Genomic DNA, 18,653 nt, shown 5'->3' with positions numbered 1-18,653 from the left:
CTGAAACAGTTAAAAGTTGTTTTAATAATATTATTCCAGAAATGCTTGTTTCACGAGCCTCAGAATCATACCCTATTTTCACCATACGTCCAGAATTCGCAAATTCGCCCTTCACGAAGACTTCAAGGTACATAACCCTAGCAAATACTGAGGTTTTACTATACAGTATTAAAAAGGACAGTGTGTGCGTATATATGTATCCACACACACTCAAATGGGAGACCTCCTGGGAAAACTAAGGTCTCTGCTGGAAGAGGTGTTAGTGGGGCCAGGAGGGGGCGCTCACTCTGTGGTCCATGTAGGTTCTAATGCCCCAGTATAGTGACAGGGACACTATACTGTAAAAAAGGAGCTCTCTGTCAAATGAGATTTAAAACGAGGATCCTGACTCTCCGTGGTCATTAAAAATTCCAGGTTTTTTTTTAAACAGTAAGGGTGTTAACCCCAGTATCCTGGCCAAATTTCCCCCTAACCTTTACCAATCATGGCCTCCTAATAATCCCCATCTATGAACTGGCTTCATCGCCCTGTTTTCCTCCCCACTGAGAGCTGGTGTGTGGGGAGTGTTCTGGCGCACTATGGCTGCCATCACTTCATCCAGGTGGGGCTGCACACTGGTGGTGGTGGAGAGGATCCCCATTACCTGTACAGTGCTTTGAGTGGAGTGTCTAGAAAAGCGCTACACAAGTGTAAGGAGTTATTATTGCTGTTGTCTTATACAGCATGTACAGATACTGTAACTGCTTGTCAACAACTGTTTCTCCACCTTTTGGAAATGATCTGCTCCCAGACCATGACCCTGTCACCCTCAGTCTGAGGAGAAAGGACAATACTGGCTTGTATTCAGTATTTAAAACATGGCGATTGTGCTGGCGATTCCCAAAACAATCCCAAAGCCAGTTATACCAATGTGTAATCACACGTTTCATTTCAGACTTTGACAGTACCACTACTGTCAAAAAAAGGGAGAAGAAAATGTCATTTTGGGAAAAAAACAGATACTTTCCAAAGTTTATGTGCTGATGCTGCCCTTTTTGTACTCTGATGATGATTACTACAAAATAATAATTGTATACTGTAGTGCAAATGCAAATGAATTCTGTTTTAACATCCTTATTAAACTTATATTTGAAGACCACTTCTTAGTGTCTCATTTTTGTGTAACAATCCAAACATAATGTTCATTTCTTTACAGCAAATAATATTTCACCTATATCTACAGCATGTCATATACTTTAACATACAGAGGATTGAATTGCCTCCACTTCTCCTGTGATCATAACATCAACACCAGCTCCATGTTAGACTCTGCACTGAAGTGTAGTTCTCCTGAAAAAACTGTCCATGATACATCTGCACACTCTGCATATGGAATATAGTGTTTATTTAAGCGTGAAAATAAGATGGATTCTTAAGACAAATTACTTTTTAAAAACAAATTAAAAAAATAACAAAACCTTCATAAACAAAGATATTTAAAAACTGGTATATGTAGAACATAGTATATCTTATTGCTTCTTTCTGTTTTTTTTTCTGTTTTCAACACACACACAGGAATGTTGCCATAGATAAAGGACAAGAAGTTTCTTTCACAAACATCTGGTTCACAGACGTCATTCAAAGCATATTCCTTCAAGTTCCCTGTAAGTACAAAACTCAGTTAAAGGACATCTGGTGTTGTGTTCTTATCTAAAGCATGACTGAAAAAAATGTTCAGGAAATGTAAGGTCTGTGGATAAACACCTGGAGACAACCACACAATCATGCAGTGAAATACTGTATTCTGATGTCTCTACAAAATAAAAAATCTAATCAGAAAAGTATAAAAATCTGACAACATACAGTAGGCAATGAAAGTGGATGTAAATTACATTTTTTATCCTTTTTTCCTCCAATTAAGTGTTTTTTTTGTGTGAATAAAGAGTTAAATGTTTTTAGGATGTGTGGAGCAGATCAGTTTTAATGAATGTTCTTTTGGGGACAAAAAAACAGTAAAAATAGTTCAACAACACAGATAACCCTTGGGCAGTGGGCAATAAAATAGAATAATTAGACAGATTTGGATAATAATTCAGAAAATTAAGACAACAGAAGGCAATCTTTGGTCCCATTCCTGAAGTCTACAGCCACAAAAAAAGGAGCAGATTTACAGTGTCTGTGTTCTGATCCCTTGTTTAAAGTGTCAAGGAAGACATAATCCTACTTCATAGCGATCGGATGACGGGCATGTTTGTTTAAAACCCATGTAGTGCCAAGTGGATGTCTGAAGAAGACAGAGGAAGTGCCTAGACAAAAGAGTGAATTCCAAGGCTAGTGTCCCTGTTACAGCCTAATTCCCTCTAAATTACACGACTGGAAAACAACCTTCTTCTTCGATGAGTGCAGTCCCACAGCACCATTTCCTCAGCATGATCAGAGGGAGTGAAAGGCACTCGGAGCCCGACTAGGCCAGCAGCTCCTCGCTGGTGCCCTCGCTCCCAAGACTTCTGATAATGCCATACTCCACTGCCACATCCAGACACTGCTTGGCAGTCTTGGCAGCGGGGCTCTGTGTTGCGATGTCCCCCTTGGCCAGGACGGTCAGGATCTCCAGCACCTCGCTCTCCATGAGTGTCTCGGCCAGGGTCCGCTCAGCCTGCATCAGGTTGAGCACGAGGGCAGCGCCTCGGTGCTGCAGCTCCACGGTGTCGCTCAGCAACAGCGCCTGCAGGATCTCCAGCCAATGGGTGGTCTGCAGGGAGAGAGGCCGCCACAGGGCAAAGGTCAGGGGTTAAGGGGTCACATACTCCACACTGCTTTCAAAGCAGCTTCTGTTATCGCAGTTAGCACCAAATCAATTGTTGTTTCAATAAGCATAGAATTAGCAGAAGCTAGGATCTGTAACATGGGCCACACAGACACACTTGCTTCTGAGCTCATCTGTGATTTTGAAGCCATGCTTACTGTGGCGGGGACACGGGCGCAGAGCTGCGGCTGCACAGATGTCAGCATTGCCAGGGTGCCTGCCGCAGCCTTCCTCAGCCTCTCATCGTCTTCCCCACTGTACAGCACCAGCAGCTTCAGACGGTCGCTTCCCGTGGCGACGAAAAGCTCCTGAACCTGAGAAACACCACAGGCGCTCTCTGAGACCAGAGCAGACTGCTCCTCTGCAAAGATTCTGTGCTCAGTCAAGCTCTCAATACAAATCACAGGCCCGAACCTAACTGGCCAAGCCCCAGCTGTGCCCAAATCCTAATCTCTTATCCCTTACTCTCACCTTATACAGTACTAAAACAACCCAGACTCAGTTTCACAAACTAAACATCAATCCTCACTACTACGTGTCCTGATACGAGTTTCGGCCCTCACTTACCTGTCAGTTTTCACATTTCCCACTGTACCGATTTCTAACTCGGAAACAACAACAACAGGATTATCATTATTTGAAAAGGTTAAGCTTTGTCGTTTCCCAATCCACTCGGTAGAAACACTGAAAAGGAATTCGTAATAATGAACGATGTTCCTGCAGAAAGCCTCTCACCTCCGTGCTCAGGACCAGGTTACACATGCACTCAGTGGCTGCTGCGCGGACCAACTCGTGCTCCTCGAACATGTACCCTTCAATTTTCGGCACAGCTTTCTCCTTGATGATCTTCTGCCTGCGGGCCCATACACACACAGTCCCTCAAACTCACAATTACCTCTACACAGTGGGCCCACTCAGGAGAGCGTGATCGTTCACACCAGATAACGATCTAGTCAGATCCTTGTTAATTAAAGAAGAATAATAATAATAATAGCTTACACTTATATAGCGCTTTTTCTGGACACTCCACTCAAAGTGCTGTACAGGTAATGGGGATCCCCTCCACCACCACCAATGTGCAGCCCCACCTGGATGATGTGACAGCAGCCATAGTGCGCCAGAACACTCACCACACACAAGCTATTAGTGGGGAGGAGAACAGAGTAGGCCAATTCATAGATGGGGATTATTAGGAGGCCATGAATGGTAAGGGCCAATGGGAAATTTGGCCAGGACACCGGGGTTACACCCCTACTCTTTTCGAGAAACGCCCTGGGATTTTTAATGACCACAGGAAGTCAGGACCTCGGTTTTACGTCTCATCCGAAGGACGGCGCCTGTTTACACTATAGTGTCCCCGTCACTATACTGGGGCATTAGGACCCACGTGGACCGCAGGGTGAGCGCCCCCTGCTGGCCCCACTAACACCTCTTCCAGCAGCAACCTTAGATTTTCCCAGGAGGTCTCTTATCCAGGTACTGACCAGGCTCACACCTGCTTAGCTTCAGTGGGCTGCCAGTTGTGAGTTGCAGGGTGATATGGCTGCTAAATGAACAAATAAATAAAACGACTCATTCCGCACTGATGCAGGCCAGGAAAACGTCTGTTGTCATGCAATTGGGGAGACAATCTAAGCGAGCAGTGCCATTTAAAAGGCTGAGAGGCAGGTTCAGGCTCTGGGGAAAGGAGCTTTCTCTCAACATCACTGCAGCCCCCATTAGCGTCTATTATACTGCAGACATTAGCATCTTAACTCCTCGCATGTCTCGACTGACCTGAGCCTCTCGCTGATGCCTGCTAGGTTGGTGAGCGCCATGAGGGCTTCAAAGTTCTGCAGCAAAGTGCGATCCAGGGCCAACAGGCTCACCAGCGGTCGCACCACCTCATAGATCTGTAGCCAAGAAACAGTGTCGCAGATCAGTCCAGCGCATTTACCCCACACTTCACACACAAACACCCAGGACAACACGATGGGCATCGGAAGTGATCAGATGTCACACACCTACAAACCAGCAAAAGCTTCATCACACTGCACCAGATGCAGCTGCATTGCACATAATAGAGTGGACTGTCAGGATTCAGTCCCTTCGCATCAAATAGGGCATACCACCTCGATTCAAGTGGATAATTGAAACTGGAAAGGTATAAAAAGGAGGTCTTCATCACATATCAAGTTTCAGGCCTCACCCGCTCTCCAGGGAAGGCAATTTCAGGGTTAGACGTAATGGCAATCTTCGCCAGGGCCTGTGCTGCCTTGGTTTTCCCTACATCCGTGCCTTCTGTTGCCAAGGGGATCAGGGCCTAGAAAATAGGAAATCGAAGTGAGGCAAGAACGCCTTAAACGGCAACCAAAAGACGGGCACTGCACTGACAAATGTGACAAGCTTCAAACAAGACGAGTTGCCCCGACTCTCATGTTCTGATACCGGGAATTAAAAGTAGTGACACTCAGTTGGTAAAGGCGTTCTGCCCTGGTGTGGTTAAGCTCCATGATCCAGACCTTGCTGTTTGATTTGAATTTGCGGAGGGCTCCAAGAAGGGGAGCACAATAGGCTCAGCACCACAAGGGGGCAGTGTTGGGATATGTCGGCCAGAACTCTATTCTGTCCCAACAAAATTGTCAAAAAACAGTAGCCAAGCCATGAAAACACACAACTGGCACAAACACACAAATTCCACACTGGACAGATATTAAACAAAAACAGGAATTTCAGGATAATGGAAAAAGTTAATTTGCAATCTCTACTGACTAGAATGATATATGCTAAAGTGAGACTTCAAACACAGGAGACGTACGTGAATCGGAATCGCACCACCACCACAGTCGGGTTCAATCACGAGCCAGAAAACCTCACCTTCCCACCCCCCTGAGCCACTACTGTGCCTCTGTCCTCCTGCCTCTCCACCAGAGCCAGGAACACCCTGCAGACGGAGACAAACCACAGAAATGTGTCACTCAGAGCCGCTGGTCGGAGGAAGAGGGTCACGGTCATCAAAGGAAAATGGAGAGAAGACACTTGAGCACGGAAGAACGATGCAAGCCCCAAGCAGGACAGAAGAAGAGTCTCCAGCACTGGACAGAAGGGTACTGAGTACGGATCAGAGCTCACCTGGAAACGCACTCCCTGCACGACTCGGTCAGGGCAGGACTCTCCTGCTTGACCATGCACACTAGAGCCGACACCACCCCGGCCTCCAGGAACTTGGACAGGCGCTTCTGCACGAAAGCCTGGGCGTCCTGAAACACACAAACGTGTGAGACAGCAGCAGGAAGAACATACAGTTCAGTACACATAAGCACTACATTTCACAAAGGAATGCAAATCTAGCAGTTGAATGACAAAAAGAGCAGCAGCTCTTCATAACTGGGGATGCTTCCAATTACCTTCGGGTGCTCCTCAGGAACGTGCTGCTTGGCATACTTTGCCAGCTCCACCAGCTGGGGGTCAGGCTTCTCGACATCATAGCTGTTAGTGCAGTTGACCAGCGTGGAGCCCACAGCAAAGAGCACCGTCTTATCTTCAGACTGCAGGCAGAGAAGATCAAAGACAAAACAACATTGCCATTTAGGAATGGAACAGAGCCTAGGTCTAAAAACCACCTGGTCTCATGAGTTCAACACTGTATCTGAAACAACAGACCCTGGGCAATGTCTGACATCCCAAACAATTTGAATTAAAAATAAGTTCCTAATACTTCTTAAGTCAGTCAATGGCATAGTTCCTAAGTCAGTGAGCTGACAAACCTTAACCCTCCCAAGAGAGACCAGCAGTTCACAGAATCACTTTTTTTTTTAGTCACTTCATGCAGATGTTCCTATTACAGAAAAAAGGCACTGTGTGGCAGCTACAGGTTAGCTATTTTGCATTTGACTTATAGTGTACATAATACTGACAAGCAGTATGAAAAAGAGCAACAATGGGCTGGAAAACTTGAAATGGTATTCAGGATTGGCACATGCTGATGTATGAGTCCAAGTCTTCACACAATTATTCCCAGGGGAACAGAAATAGTCCATCTCCTCTACACATCACTGCCAATGCCTCTTGGCACAGAGGCATCTACTTAAATTGGCTTGATGTGCCCTCACCGCACCCCAGCAGGGGTACCTTTGCCAGCTGGAACATGGCCTGCAGAGCCTGCCTGTCCTCTGCCAAATCCTCCTTCACATCAGCATCGAAGGTAAGGTATGCCAGGCCCTCGATTGCCCAACGCCGTGAGCTGGGAGGAAGAGCCTCATTGCACAGCCACCTGCAAGAGTCGCACACAAAAACACGTTCCACCTGTTGCCCACACACCACCACTTCTAATCTCTGCACTGTGCACAATTTCCTGGGCGCGAAACTTTCTGCTGCCCATTAGCTTAACTTTGTTTTAGCATTTTCCTTAACATAAGTTTGATTTCCTCCCGTACTCACCTTTGAACAGACAGAACTTTCAGAATGCAGAGCACACTGCTTTTAAACCTATCTACGACACAATGAGCCTCAGTGCAGCATGTCTGATTTCCCTTGGCGTCTGTTATGATGAGATCAGGGACTTGGGTGAACCTCTATAAATAGAATTTTTTTTAATGAATGTCAGAAAATGACACTTACTTTCTGCACTGCTTGGCTAGTTTCAGAGTGGATCCCTCGGCAAACTGCTTCATGCTGAAATCAGTACCGCCTGCAGACCCCAGCTTACACAGACCCTACGAGACACACAGGCCCTCACATTCTTCTCCATACAGTCACTCTGCAAATGGAGCTCCAGCAAAAGAGACTCTTACACACATAAAAGGGTAAATGCTAGAAAGGCAAAATTTCTAGTGCAGACACGATTAAGCAGTCTGTCACAATGTACCATAAGCCCAAAGGAAAGAAACATTTCCTGAAACTGCAATGGACTAAAGCTGAAAATGTTCACCTAATTGCCAAAGACCGATTAACAAAATTAAAAGAGTAATACATCTGATCTGGATTGGAAGTGCAAGGAGGGCAGTGTAATCGCCATTGGTGAAAGCCAACGTTTGAATGAAGCCAAAACAGAAAGGATGACTTAACCTGTAATGGAAAGAGCTGAACTACAGTAGCACACTCGTCTTTTTTCAGACCAGTGCAGTTCTGAGACTGAATGCCGCTAAAACGGGCCTGTGATCCATCGTTTCTGCAGAGAACTCTGTGACGGCTCCTCTTGGATCCAGAGTCTTACCACGAGCGCACGCACACGGATCCTGTCGTTCTCGCTCTTCTTGTAGAGGTCCTTGAGCAGCGTCACCCCATTGGCCGTGATGAAGGAGGCCCTCTTGGCTTTGCCCGCTGCGTGGATCAGAGCCTCTACTGCCACCTGCTGGTGACTCAGGTCGGGAGAGGCGCAGAGGGAGATGATGCTGTCCATGATGCCCGAGAGCTCTAGGGTCCGGTTGCCTACATCGCTAGGACCCTGCAGCAACACAGACACTGCCTGGATGGCCCTCAGCTTCCCATTCAGCCCTGGGGCCGCAAAGTGATGCCTGTCAGCAACATCAAAAACAATAATAACAATAAATAACGCCAACGTGAATCACAAATGTTCCAGCATTAACAACAACAACAATAAAAACTCTATGCCATGTGCACTGACAATGTGGATGCACTCACAAGCCATTTGCTTGTACAATGGCTAAAGTCTGGTTTCATTGGACAAGTACCACAGAGCACAACCAGGAAACCTACTGCCATGTGAAATTAGTAATCTTCATAAAGAATCCCCTGCCTGGCTGTCCTCCCACAAATTCGGTATACATGCAAACCAAGCTAGCCAATGACACTGTACATCCCAAACTGTTCCCAGGGGTCATAGCCAGAGGCTGTTGGCCTCCACTCACTGGATGTATTGTTCGCAGAGGCGGCTGAAGTTCTCCCTCTCCCCATCGCTCTTCAGATCGTCATACAGCTTGTTGAGGAGCACCGAACAGCTCATGTGGGTGTTGTCAGTCAGTGGGGGTCCATCCAAAACACCAGGGACTGTTCCAGACACCTCTAGAATTTTCTTGAGCCCTGGGGAGCAGGAGAGAGATGGGGGGTGCTGAGAAATTGGACAATCACCCAGATCACTAACGGAGGGAGCTCCTGTAATCAGTTCCCTTTTGAAGTTACCACAGAGCCCAAACAAAAAGCTAACAATGTGGCTGAAACGCTAACTTTAATAAGGAAAAACTAACTTTGAGGCTAGGCAGAGCATCATTAAGCGCAGTGCTCAAAATTATATAACACGTTCTGCAATCCAAAATACTTCCAAGTTTAAACTCATCTTCTACAACATCTCACACACCACCCCTCTCCACCACCTCATCCAGAATTTTTTTTTTCCTCACCCTGATCAATCACCCAGAGAGTCAGCGAGTTGTTAGGGTCTTTCAGAGATTTGCGTGGGACTTGTTTGACCAGCAGGTTTATGGCACCATCCCGGCCAGGCCCTGACACCTCTTCCATTGCCAGCACATCGACCAGGTGGCACAACATGGAGCGCAGCTCACGGGACGGCTCTGTGATACAGCACAAACAACACGGCAAGGGATCAGTAATGCACCTCTCGCCCAGCCCGGACCCCCAAAAACTGATCAAGCAACAGCTCAATCACCAGTGCAGAGAATTACAGACCAGCAAGATTTCTGGGTAACTGCAATGGGAATTGATTTGGAAAAAGTAATCATTTAAACTCAATGAGGCGGAGTGGTGGCTCTGTGGCTAAGGATCTGCGCCTGTGGCTGGAAGGTTGCCGGTTCAAATCCCGCAGTTGGCAGAGGAATCCTACTCCGTTGGGTGCCTGAGCAAGGCCCTTAACCCCAGCTGCTCCAGGGGCGCTGTACAATGGCTGACCCTGCGGTCTGACCCCAAGCTTCTCTCCCTGTCTGTGTGTCTGTGTCTCATTGAGAGCAAGCTGGGGTATGTGAAAAGATGAATTCCTAATGCAAGAAATTGTATAGGGCTAATAAAGCAACATTATTATTATTATCAAACAGGCTGTGAAGACTTCAAGTGAAATACACAACAAAAGATACAGTGGCTTCCTAGGATTAGTAATATAACTGTCCCAACCTAACCTTAGTGTTAATTATAACAATAACCTAACCAGGAGTGTAATTCTAACTATATCCTAACTAATCCAATCCTTACAAAATCCTGATCCTAACCTCTAGCCTAAACCTAACTTAATCCTAGCCTTTAGGATGTAATTATCTTTAAGACTTAAGCAAGCCCTGACACAGCATGATGCCTACTAATTAAACCCAGTGCTGCACCCCAACCCAACCTCAGACAAAACCCTTTTAGGAACGCTGCGCCCTTATCATGAGCCCACCTGGCAGGATAGCCTCCTCCTTGCCCCGTACCTCCTTCTTCATGCCTTCCATCAGAGCCTCAAACATGACTTGCAGGAGGTGACAGGCAGCCAGGGAGACCGCCTCTCCCTTCATGCCCATCACAGCACACAGCCGCTCCATGCCCAGCTCATTCACGATGGCCATGGTCTGATAGGAGAGAGGGAGGAAGGGTTATGAATCAGTAGGAGATGCAATATTTCCCCCAGTCATTAATAACTGGTTACAGATCAATAAAGCAACCATGGTGCGGTGGTAGCACTGTGGCTAAGGATCTGCGCCTGTGGCTGGAAGGTTGCCGGTTCGAATCCCACAGGTAGTGTATGTATATATACATATATGTATTAGAATTAAAAACAACCTTTCAGCCATCTTGCATCACCATCAGGCCCTGATGAATTTATATCCACTATTATTGTATATATTGTCAGCAGCCATATCACCTCACAACTGCAACTCAAATGGCACTCACAACTGGCAACCCACTGGACCTCAGCAGGTGTGAGCCTGGTCAGTACCTGGATGGGAGACCTGTGAAAAACTAAGGTTGCTGCTGGAAGAGGTGTTAGTGAGGCCAGCAGGGGGCGCTCACCCTGCAGTCCATGTGGGTCCTAATGCCCCAGTATAGTGACAGGGACACTGTACTGTAAACAGGCGCCGTCCTTCGGATGAGACGTAAAGCCGAGGTCCTGACTCTCTGTTTTAATTTCTTGAAAACCGTTGGGGTGTACCCTGGTGGCCTGGCCACATTTCCCATTGGCCCTTACCAATCATGGCCTCCTAATAATCCCCATCTCTGACCTGGCTTCATCACTCTGTCCTCCTCCCCACTGATAGCTGATGTGTGGTGAGCGTTCTGGCGCACTATGGCTGCCGTTGCATCATCCAGGTGGGGCTCCACACTGGTGGTGGTGGTGGAGGGGATCCCCATTACCTGTAAAGCACTTTGAGTGGAGTGTCCAGAAAAAGTGCTATATAAGTGTAAGCAATAATTTATTATTATTAATTATTACTCACTCTGGATTGATGCCCAGTGCACAGTCCTACGAGTGTCCTCAGAGCTGACAATGTCGTGTCTTCTTGCTTAGAGTCCAGCAGTCTCTGCAGGAGCCTCACACCATCATTGCGAAAGATCTGCTCTGCACCTGCCTCCTCCCGAGACAGCACGACTAGGTTCTGAGCCGCCTGTGCAGAAACAGGATGAGAGCTATTAGTTGTCTAACATAAAATCTGGCCCTAAGTATCTCATGTGACAAGAATACCAAAAAGTTGTCTTGTTAACTCCTCCAGTCTGAACCGCTGAAGCTCTCAATCAACTCAATCCACACTACTCTTTATGATATATCTTCGAAGATATAAAACTAAAGAGCTGCCTTTTTTAACTGACGCTTTGCAGCTTTGTATGATATAGCTCTGGTGAAAGAAAGGCATTTATCCAAAACAGGCAGAATCTAAGAGTATACATTTACTGATTTCAACATTTCATTATACATTACAAACAGGTTATGCATTCATGAATAGATCAGGATGTCTTTGTTTCAACATGAACAGCAAAGGCCACAAAAAACCTGTCCCATTTCTCTACCCAGTGATCTCTGACCTCCCCCAATACCACACCTTCTGCCTATCGGAAGGCTGTGAGGAGGAGTCCAAGAGGAGAGAGAACATCTGCTGTACGCGAGCATCTGTGGAGGAGAGCTGTAGAGCCTGTGAGCAAGACAGGAGCAAAGAGATACCAGCTTCAGTCTTAATACCCCTTCAACAGCATTTACATTTGGGAATACAATGTGAATTAAAGGGTTTATTTGAGTAGTAATAATAAGAATTGCTTACACTTATATAGTGCTTTTCTGGACACTCCACTCAAAGTGCTTTACAGATAATGGGGATCCCCTCCACCACCACCACCAGTGTGCAGCCCCACCTGGTGGATGACTGCTATAAGTTTTTTGACTAGTTAATTCTCTAGCTATTAGTCAGCCCCGTTTTTTTGTCAATTTAATTCATAAAGTGTAAACATTTTGTATGCACCATAATGGCTGATAAACCCCCATGCACGATACCTTCTGCTGGATCTGAGCTCCTAACTGCCGCAGTGACTCCTGGAAGGCCTTGTTCTTGGGCTCCATCTGTGCGCACCTCTGGACATCCAAGAAGGCCTGGTCCAAACGCCCCAGCTTCTGCAGCGCCTGTGAGCGGCGGAACCGGGCTTTCACATCCCCGGGGTCGGCGTCCAGCGCTGGCCAGAGGGAAAAGACCAAGCAGGCAGCAAGTGAAGAACAGAGCTTACCCGTCAGTACAGACTAATTTGCTCTCGCAGACTCTAGGCTGGCTCAGAAATGATTGCTTTTCAGGCCTGGTCACATCAGAAGCGCCGTGTGAAAGGCTTAGTCTTCATTTTAGAAGTTGTACCTTTTGTAGCATCGGCCTCTGCCTTGGAATAGTCCTCCAGCTTGAGGTAGCAGGCTGCCCGGTTGCGGTGCAGGACAGCACTCTCTGCCTGGCTGTCACTTAGTCTAAGGGCCCTGGTGTAGCAGGACAGGGCTCCCTGGTAATCTCCATTCTTGAACAGGCTGTTCCCATCCTCCCGCAGGGCAGCAGGGTCCTGGGACACACAAAGCAGACAGCACTGCTAAAGGACACCTACAGCACAAGACTAGACAGGGCTGGGCTTCATCAACGACCTATAGATCCTTAACCCCACCATGCTGGGGTTGGCACTACAGCAGAGCTACTCCAAGCAGGATGAATGAAAGGAACGCTGCTCGTTCTCCTCCTGGAATTGGGAGATACAGCACATGCAATCAACCGAACCGTCTTTGGGAAGAGGGAGAAAATCAGGACAATCAAAGAAAACCTGTGTGATTATTTGGAGCCCATACAAACTCCCCTGTGCCACTCATTGGCCTCTACTGTTACTTCTTTAAGAATATATTAAAAAGCCATTAACCACCCCTTAAAAACAGAGGAAGAGATCACATTTCCTTCAAATGCTATAAGGACAAACTAGGAGCAAAATCTCATTTGAAATGACATCCAGAAGAGTACTCATTTGTGCAGCTGGGCAAGTTAGCAGTACACTTCGAGATACATACGTTGCTCAACGGCTCAACAGCAGTATAACTGGGATTTGGAGCTGTAACTGGCCGCTCTGGAATCCAGAGCGCAATTTCTGTTAAGGGATTATATTTGACACCAATACCAAACTACCGAATCAAGTAATGGCAATGGCCATTAGTTATTAAAGCCATTAAATATGATAATCAAAATAAAAGCTATAGATGTTGGCTCAGGCAAATTAACAGATTGATTTGGTTAGAGTCACGGCGTCACTTGAATACGTGCGAAGTCTGTAACAAGTGAACCCAGATTAGGCGTTCTACACAGCTGAGGTATTTTACACGACTGCTTCTGCACAATGTTTCCATGGTGGGTGTTTACCTAACGGAACAGCGGAGTCTACTGATTTTTGTGTAAACCGGTAAAAACCAAACCTACAGTTACGGCAAACATAATGAATGATTTACGAAGCTAGCAGGCGAGATAAGGTTGTACCTTGTCTTTGCCGTTTACACTCATTCTCTATGATCGCACAGTTTATTGCCAAGATATCTCGCTGCCTTCGCCGAGTTTCGGACAGCTCCACGCGGCGTCTCCAAAGTTCTACTACTCTATAACCGATTTTATTTCCTCATTTCATAGCGAGCTCTACAGTTTATGTGCTATATAACCAGCGAGCACAAGACAGCTATAACCTCTCTTCCTTCCTGTTCTCTGGGAGCGGCGTGATGACGTTTCTAACGAAACCCCGCCTACTTGCACGTTCCATCGCCATAGAAGGCAGCGAGAAAGAGATGCTGTCGGACAGTGGGTTTATCTGAACCATTTTGTTCTACTAGTCTGGTTCCAGTACATTCTTTTCATGAAAAAAAAAGCTTACTGAATTACCTTTCTGGAAGTTGCACTCTAGAGAGCCAACATTTGCAAAACTGTATTATGCATGGGATATTTCAGATTTTATGCAGTGTCATGCAAATTGTGTTGAAGCAGTAAATAAATATCTATATTTAATTATATTTAAAGTTCACTTACAGTATCTTTCTTTGTAAAATTCCTCAGTGTGTTAAGAATCCGGTTTGTCTGAGAGTTTACACCTTGTTAAACCATTTTAAGTCCTTTAAATCCTAAATTGGATCAAGCCCCTTTTGTCACGAAAACGTTTGGGACAGATGATGAAAGCTCGATTATAATCTCGATTAATAAACTCTTCGAACCTTTTCAGTCAGACATTTGGCTGAGATGTAGCCCAGAAACAGCCCTTGTTAAAATATGTAACGAATTTGGGTGTCTTTTAATCCTAGATGAAAGTGAAGCTTTTGATACAGCACTCTTCCGCATCACAGTAACATTCATCTTTTTCCCACTCTTCCTTGGTTTGGCTCATATTTGGAGCCAATTAGTGAAGATGTTTTAAATCTGATGTTGTCCCACTGATGTTGTCCCACTGATGTCTGATGTTGTCCCACTACTCAATATTCAGAACTGGGAACTTCACTAATGGAGTTTGTAACGAAATGTTAGGAGAGATGAAGACAGCCAAGTTCAATCAGCCTCAGCTACCAGTAATTCATAATCAATCCTGATGTCATTTCATCACCCAAGCATGATATTATCATATTACTATAATATAGGTGAGCTCCTCCCCCCCCCAAGTTCTGCAGGGGGCACGACCTCCTCGTCCTGTGGCCAGGAGCCTGGCCCTCTGCCAAGCGGGTTGAGCCAAATCTATTCTGGCTAAAAGAGTTAAACATTACAATACACTTAATTCTCGGCTGTTGTTATTCCTCAGGAATTTTAGCGTTGTTGATTGAAGTGCACATAAGGAGTGTCGCAAAGCTTATCTTTCTTCCACTTGCATAAAATTGCTCAGTTCAGACCCATGCTCTGCTGGTGTGGTGCTGATGCCTCTATTTCATCAAGCTGAAACCGTCGTATGTACTCCCACGGCGCCATATGTGCTTCAGGATGTTGAGAATTCAGAAGCTCATCTAACCAAAAGAATTCTAATTCAGCACACACTTACTATCCTGAAACTTAAGTTCTTGTAAATTTCACTGGTTTAAGGTCTTCTAACTAAAGTATGAAGCGCTGAAAGGTCTAGCTCCAGATTATTTCAAGGATTTATTGCACTAGTATAGTCCACCCCTTATTCTAAACTCTGCTTTACACCAGCTGCATTGAAGACTATCTGTCAACACATTTTAAACTCACATAACGACCCATCTTTTCACTAAAGCCTTTAATGTACAGTATTATTTACAGTATTTCGATTCTTCATCTCACAAAATTTTCTTCCACTTTCTTTTTGCTGCTGTGATATAGTGTACACGTTCTACTGTGCAGAACTGTTTACTTGAAAGGCACTCAGAAATAATCATTATGTTTTTGTTTTATTTCTACTGCAGAGGGGTTACATACAATTTTAGCTTTCCAAAAAACAGAGTATACATGACATTATAGGTAAAAATAGAGGCTAATTCCAAACTGAAATATAAAAGAAGAACGAATCAAAAACAATATTTTAGCTGTGGAGCCTTTTTTGTATAATACTCCTCTTGTGAAAGCTTGGCACTTTCTCTACTGAAAGTGAGTGTACCACTTCAATTCTACACACATGTCCTGATTACAGGGTTCCTAATTGAGGTCTTTAAATAAAAAATATAGAGGGATGCACTTGAATTGACTGTAAACCTGATGGCTTTGACCATCATTGAAAACACTTGAATGCATGTAATTCTGAAGTATATAATGTATATAAAAAGAAGCAGGATTAAACCTCGTCTTCTGTTTTAATTTGTCTGGTAAAAATGAAAATACAAGTGAAATATATATATATATGTTTGTTTTCACAAAATACGTCTTCTTTTACCGGTGTACCTGCATTTATATATACTGTACATAGAATGCAGCAAGGGGTGGTAATCACTCCTCTGGCCACCTCACATCATCCTCTGTCCTTTTGCTGCTCACTTCAGGGTCCAGGTGAGAAAGCTCTGTATTCTGGTTGCTGCTGAAGCCTGTGTCAGAAGCCTGGCAGATCCTGTTGCCTTGGAGACAAGGAAGACTCTGCGGGTTCCTGTGCCTATGTGGAGGAGATGGGTTCCTGTTGCCATGACAACGCTGGGGCTGGTTGCCATTAGGAGCACTGAGGCTGGTGGCCCAGTTGAGGCAGGTGAAGTAGTTTCTCAGAGCTGCCGTGACAGTGAGACCTCGCTCGCGACAGAACCACAGAAAATCCACAACCATCAGAAACACGACTAGAGCTCCATAAAGCAGAACAGCTACAAGAGAGAGCGGGCGGCTGATGGGAGAAAGAAAAAAGAGGGCAGAGAGGAACCAATTTCACATCCATTCAGTACATTTCAGTACCTACCATATAATCACAAGTAGTATATATTTATGATTAGATATGCTCAGAAATACTACATGAAATTTTGTCATTGTTATACATTTTACAATTTTAAAGAATTACAATAAAGCCTCCCATTTGTATCCCACTGAGATATTTCAATCTCTTAAAACAAATTTAAAAATAATCATTTTATTTAATAATAAAAATGATTAAATATTAAGGAAGCATAAGTTAATGTTAACAAGACAGAAATAATAACACTTTATTATGGATTAATATTTCAGTTTGAATGGATATATTTCAACATCTTCTGCTTATTACACAAAATTGCAATGTCTTCCATAAAGTATTTTACCAAATGAAGGGAAATTAATTCAGCCCCAGGAATTACATCTGTTGGTGGAATAACTCAGACAGCTTGTGAATGAATTATTGAGGAATTGTGTTATCTTCCTCTCCTAGCTCAGGCAATAACAGCATTTTGAATATATCATCTAACAGGCAGGCTTTTTCCACCATTCTATGAGTGTGACAACACAGTGCAGACACTACATTTATTATTGTTTTCATATGGATAACATGTTGCGTTGTTGCTGACTCCGATTTGTACTTGGTGCAGAACAGGATCCTGTTACACTGTTTACACTTGCACAGATTTATACTACACTATAATACATATCCAATTCTCTCCTAGAAAATACGTGCTGTAATTTAAAATAAAGTAAATAATGCTGAAATTTAAAAACTGTGACTCAATTTGCTTTCTTTACAAGCAGCACGCGCTGAGGCTTGATCAGGAAGATTCTCCGTCCTTGACCAACATCAAGCAACACATAGGCTATGTTATAAAGCAGAAATAAGACACAGAGAATAAGAAGAAATGTGAGGGATGATTCAGGAACAGGTTTCTAAGCCTATGGCAGTTCAGCATCGCCACCAACCTGTGAACCATCTTTGAGGTGCTGCGCCCTGATTGGCTGACGTTCATGGTTCTCTGGAATTGTGATTGGTTGCAGCAGTCCTTGAGGGAGTGTTCTCCCCACTGACAGCAGTAAGATTGCTCTGGCGGGTCAGAAAGTCGTGGGCAGTAGAACCCTGAGTGATGAAGGCCCTGGGCGTCCCAGTATCCCTCACAGAGCATACCAGCGCTGCAGAGACACCCTGAAGAAAGAGGCATGAAAAGGTCATTAAAATCAGCAAAATAATGTGAAGAGTAAGAAGACTCAAAATAAGACAATTTGATATTGTTAAATGGTGAATTAACACAAACCGGCAATTCAGAATGAATGACATTTAAATACTGTAGCCAAAAATGTGGTTTAGCATCTCCTCCCAAACCACACAATGGCTACCGAAGTACTGGAACTATCTATCTAGCTGGGCGTAAGCAGTGTAACCAGCCTGACCAGCAACAGTGTCGCCAGAGGTCAGGCACTGAGACCCGAAACCGAACCATGGTTTGCTCTAGACATCTGACCAGATCATGTAGAATAATAAGACAGCTTGTGGAGACAACACATCTACTGTACGTAAGCATGAGTGCTTCTGAACATCTACGCCAGAAAACAGAATCTCACATCTGCACCCACCTCTCTCCAAGAGCAGCAGCAGGACATGGGTGTGAAATAGATTTGAAGACATCATATTGGAGCTCAGTCTTAGAGGTGAAATATTCTCTGCAGGCTGAGTGTAGAGCCCTTAAAATATAAAACATATGAAATAGTCCATACTGAATTCTCACATATACTATACTTGCACTTATCTAGTGTGATAATCACATAATACACATTTTAGGCATCCACCAAGTGTGTTTTTGGTTGCAGTGGTGCAGGAGAGCATACCTTTATCTCTCCTTTGAAGTTTACACCTGGTTAATTTTTACATTGCAGTTGGAGCTCTGGTGAACACTGGGAGGCTGTGTTGAAAGGAATTAAATAACATATTGTTGTAGAATTTGGATGCAGCTAACTAAACAATGCTCAGTGTTAACTGAATGAATGCAGGACAAATTAAGTTTTAATGGAAGAGCGACATTAGTGACACAAGTCATAACTGATACCTTTTGTGGCTAATAAAATACAAATTCAGAAATGCACATTTCATTAGGATTTCA

General features: G+C 44.7%; 1 protein-coding gene and 1 long non-coding RNA gene across 2 annotated transcripts; both read right to left on the bottom strand.

The window, feature by feature from the left end:
* Nucleotides 1-1,358: 1,358 nt before the first annotated feature.
* On the bottom strand, nucleotides 1,359-13,899 carry unc45a (unc-45 myosin chaperone A). The gene is made up of 19 exons (XM_015343373.2): nucleotides 13,684-13,899; nucleotides 12,541-12,733; nucleotides 12,192-12,367; nucleotides 11,746-11,835; nucleotides 11,146-11,313; nucleotides 10,110-10,278; nucleotides 9,124-9,294; nucleotides 8,635-8,806; nucleotides 7,980-8,280; nucleotides 7,385-7,479; nucleotides 6,896-7,037; nucleotides 6,172-6,312; nucleotides 5,897-6,024; nucleotides 5,642-5,708; nucleotides 4,974-5,087; nucleotides 4,562-4,677; nucleotides 3,521-3,638; nucleotides 2,944-3,099; nucleotides 1,359-2,731 (listed from the first exon to the last, which is right to left on the bottom strand). The coding sequence occupies exons 1-19, from the start codon at nucleotides 13,705-13,707 to the stop codon at nucleotides 2,444-2,446; spliced, it is 2,829 nt and encodes a 942-aa protein (XP_015198859.1). The 5' UTR covers nucleotides 13,708-13,899; the 3' UTR covers nucleotides 1,359-2,443.
* Nucleotides 13,900-15,502: 1,603 nt separating this feature from the next.
* On the bottom strand, nucleotides 15,503-18,525 carry LOC107076944 (uncharacterized). Its single transcript, XR_011189588.1, has 4 exons — nucleotides 18,382-18,525; nucleotides 18,130-18,237; nucleotides 17,482-17,701; nucleotides 15,503-16,489 (listed from the first exon to the last, which is right to left on the bottom strand). It is a non-coding gene; the product is annotated as an uncharacterized lncRNA (long non-coding RNA).
* Between the last annotated feature and the right edge of the window lie 128 nt (nucleotides 18,526-18,653).

This window comes from Lepisosteus oculatus, chromosome 5, assembly GCF_040954835.1.
Source record: "Lepisosteus oculatus isolate fLepOcu1 chromosome 5, fLepOcu1.hap2, whole genome shotgun sequence".
NCBI classification, from domain to species: domain Eukaryota; kingdom Metazoa; phylum Chordata; class Actinopteri; order Semionotiformes; family Lepisosteidae; genus Lepisosteus; species Lepisosteus oculatus.
This window is presented reverse-complemented; position numbering and strand designations above follow the sequence as displayed.

Bases quoted from the DNA above. Each gene is read 5' to 3' on its own strand.
- unc45a (XM_015343373.2), bottom strand. From the start codon at position 13,707: ATGAGTGTAAACGGCAAAGACAAG. The intron at 6,313-6,895 runs GTACCCCTGCTG...CTCTGCCTGCAG, and splicing joins CCATGTTCCAGCTGGCAAAG to TCTGAAGATAAGACGGTGCT. The intron at 2,732-2,943 runs GTAAGCATGGCT...CTCTCCCTGCAG, and splicing joins GCGCCCGTGTCCCCGCCACA to ACCACCCATTGGCTGGAGAT.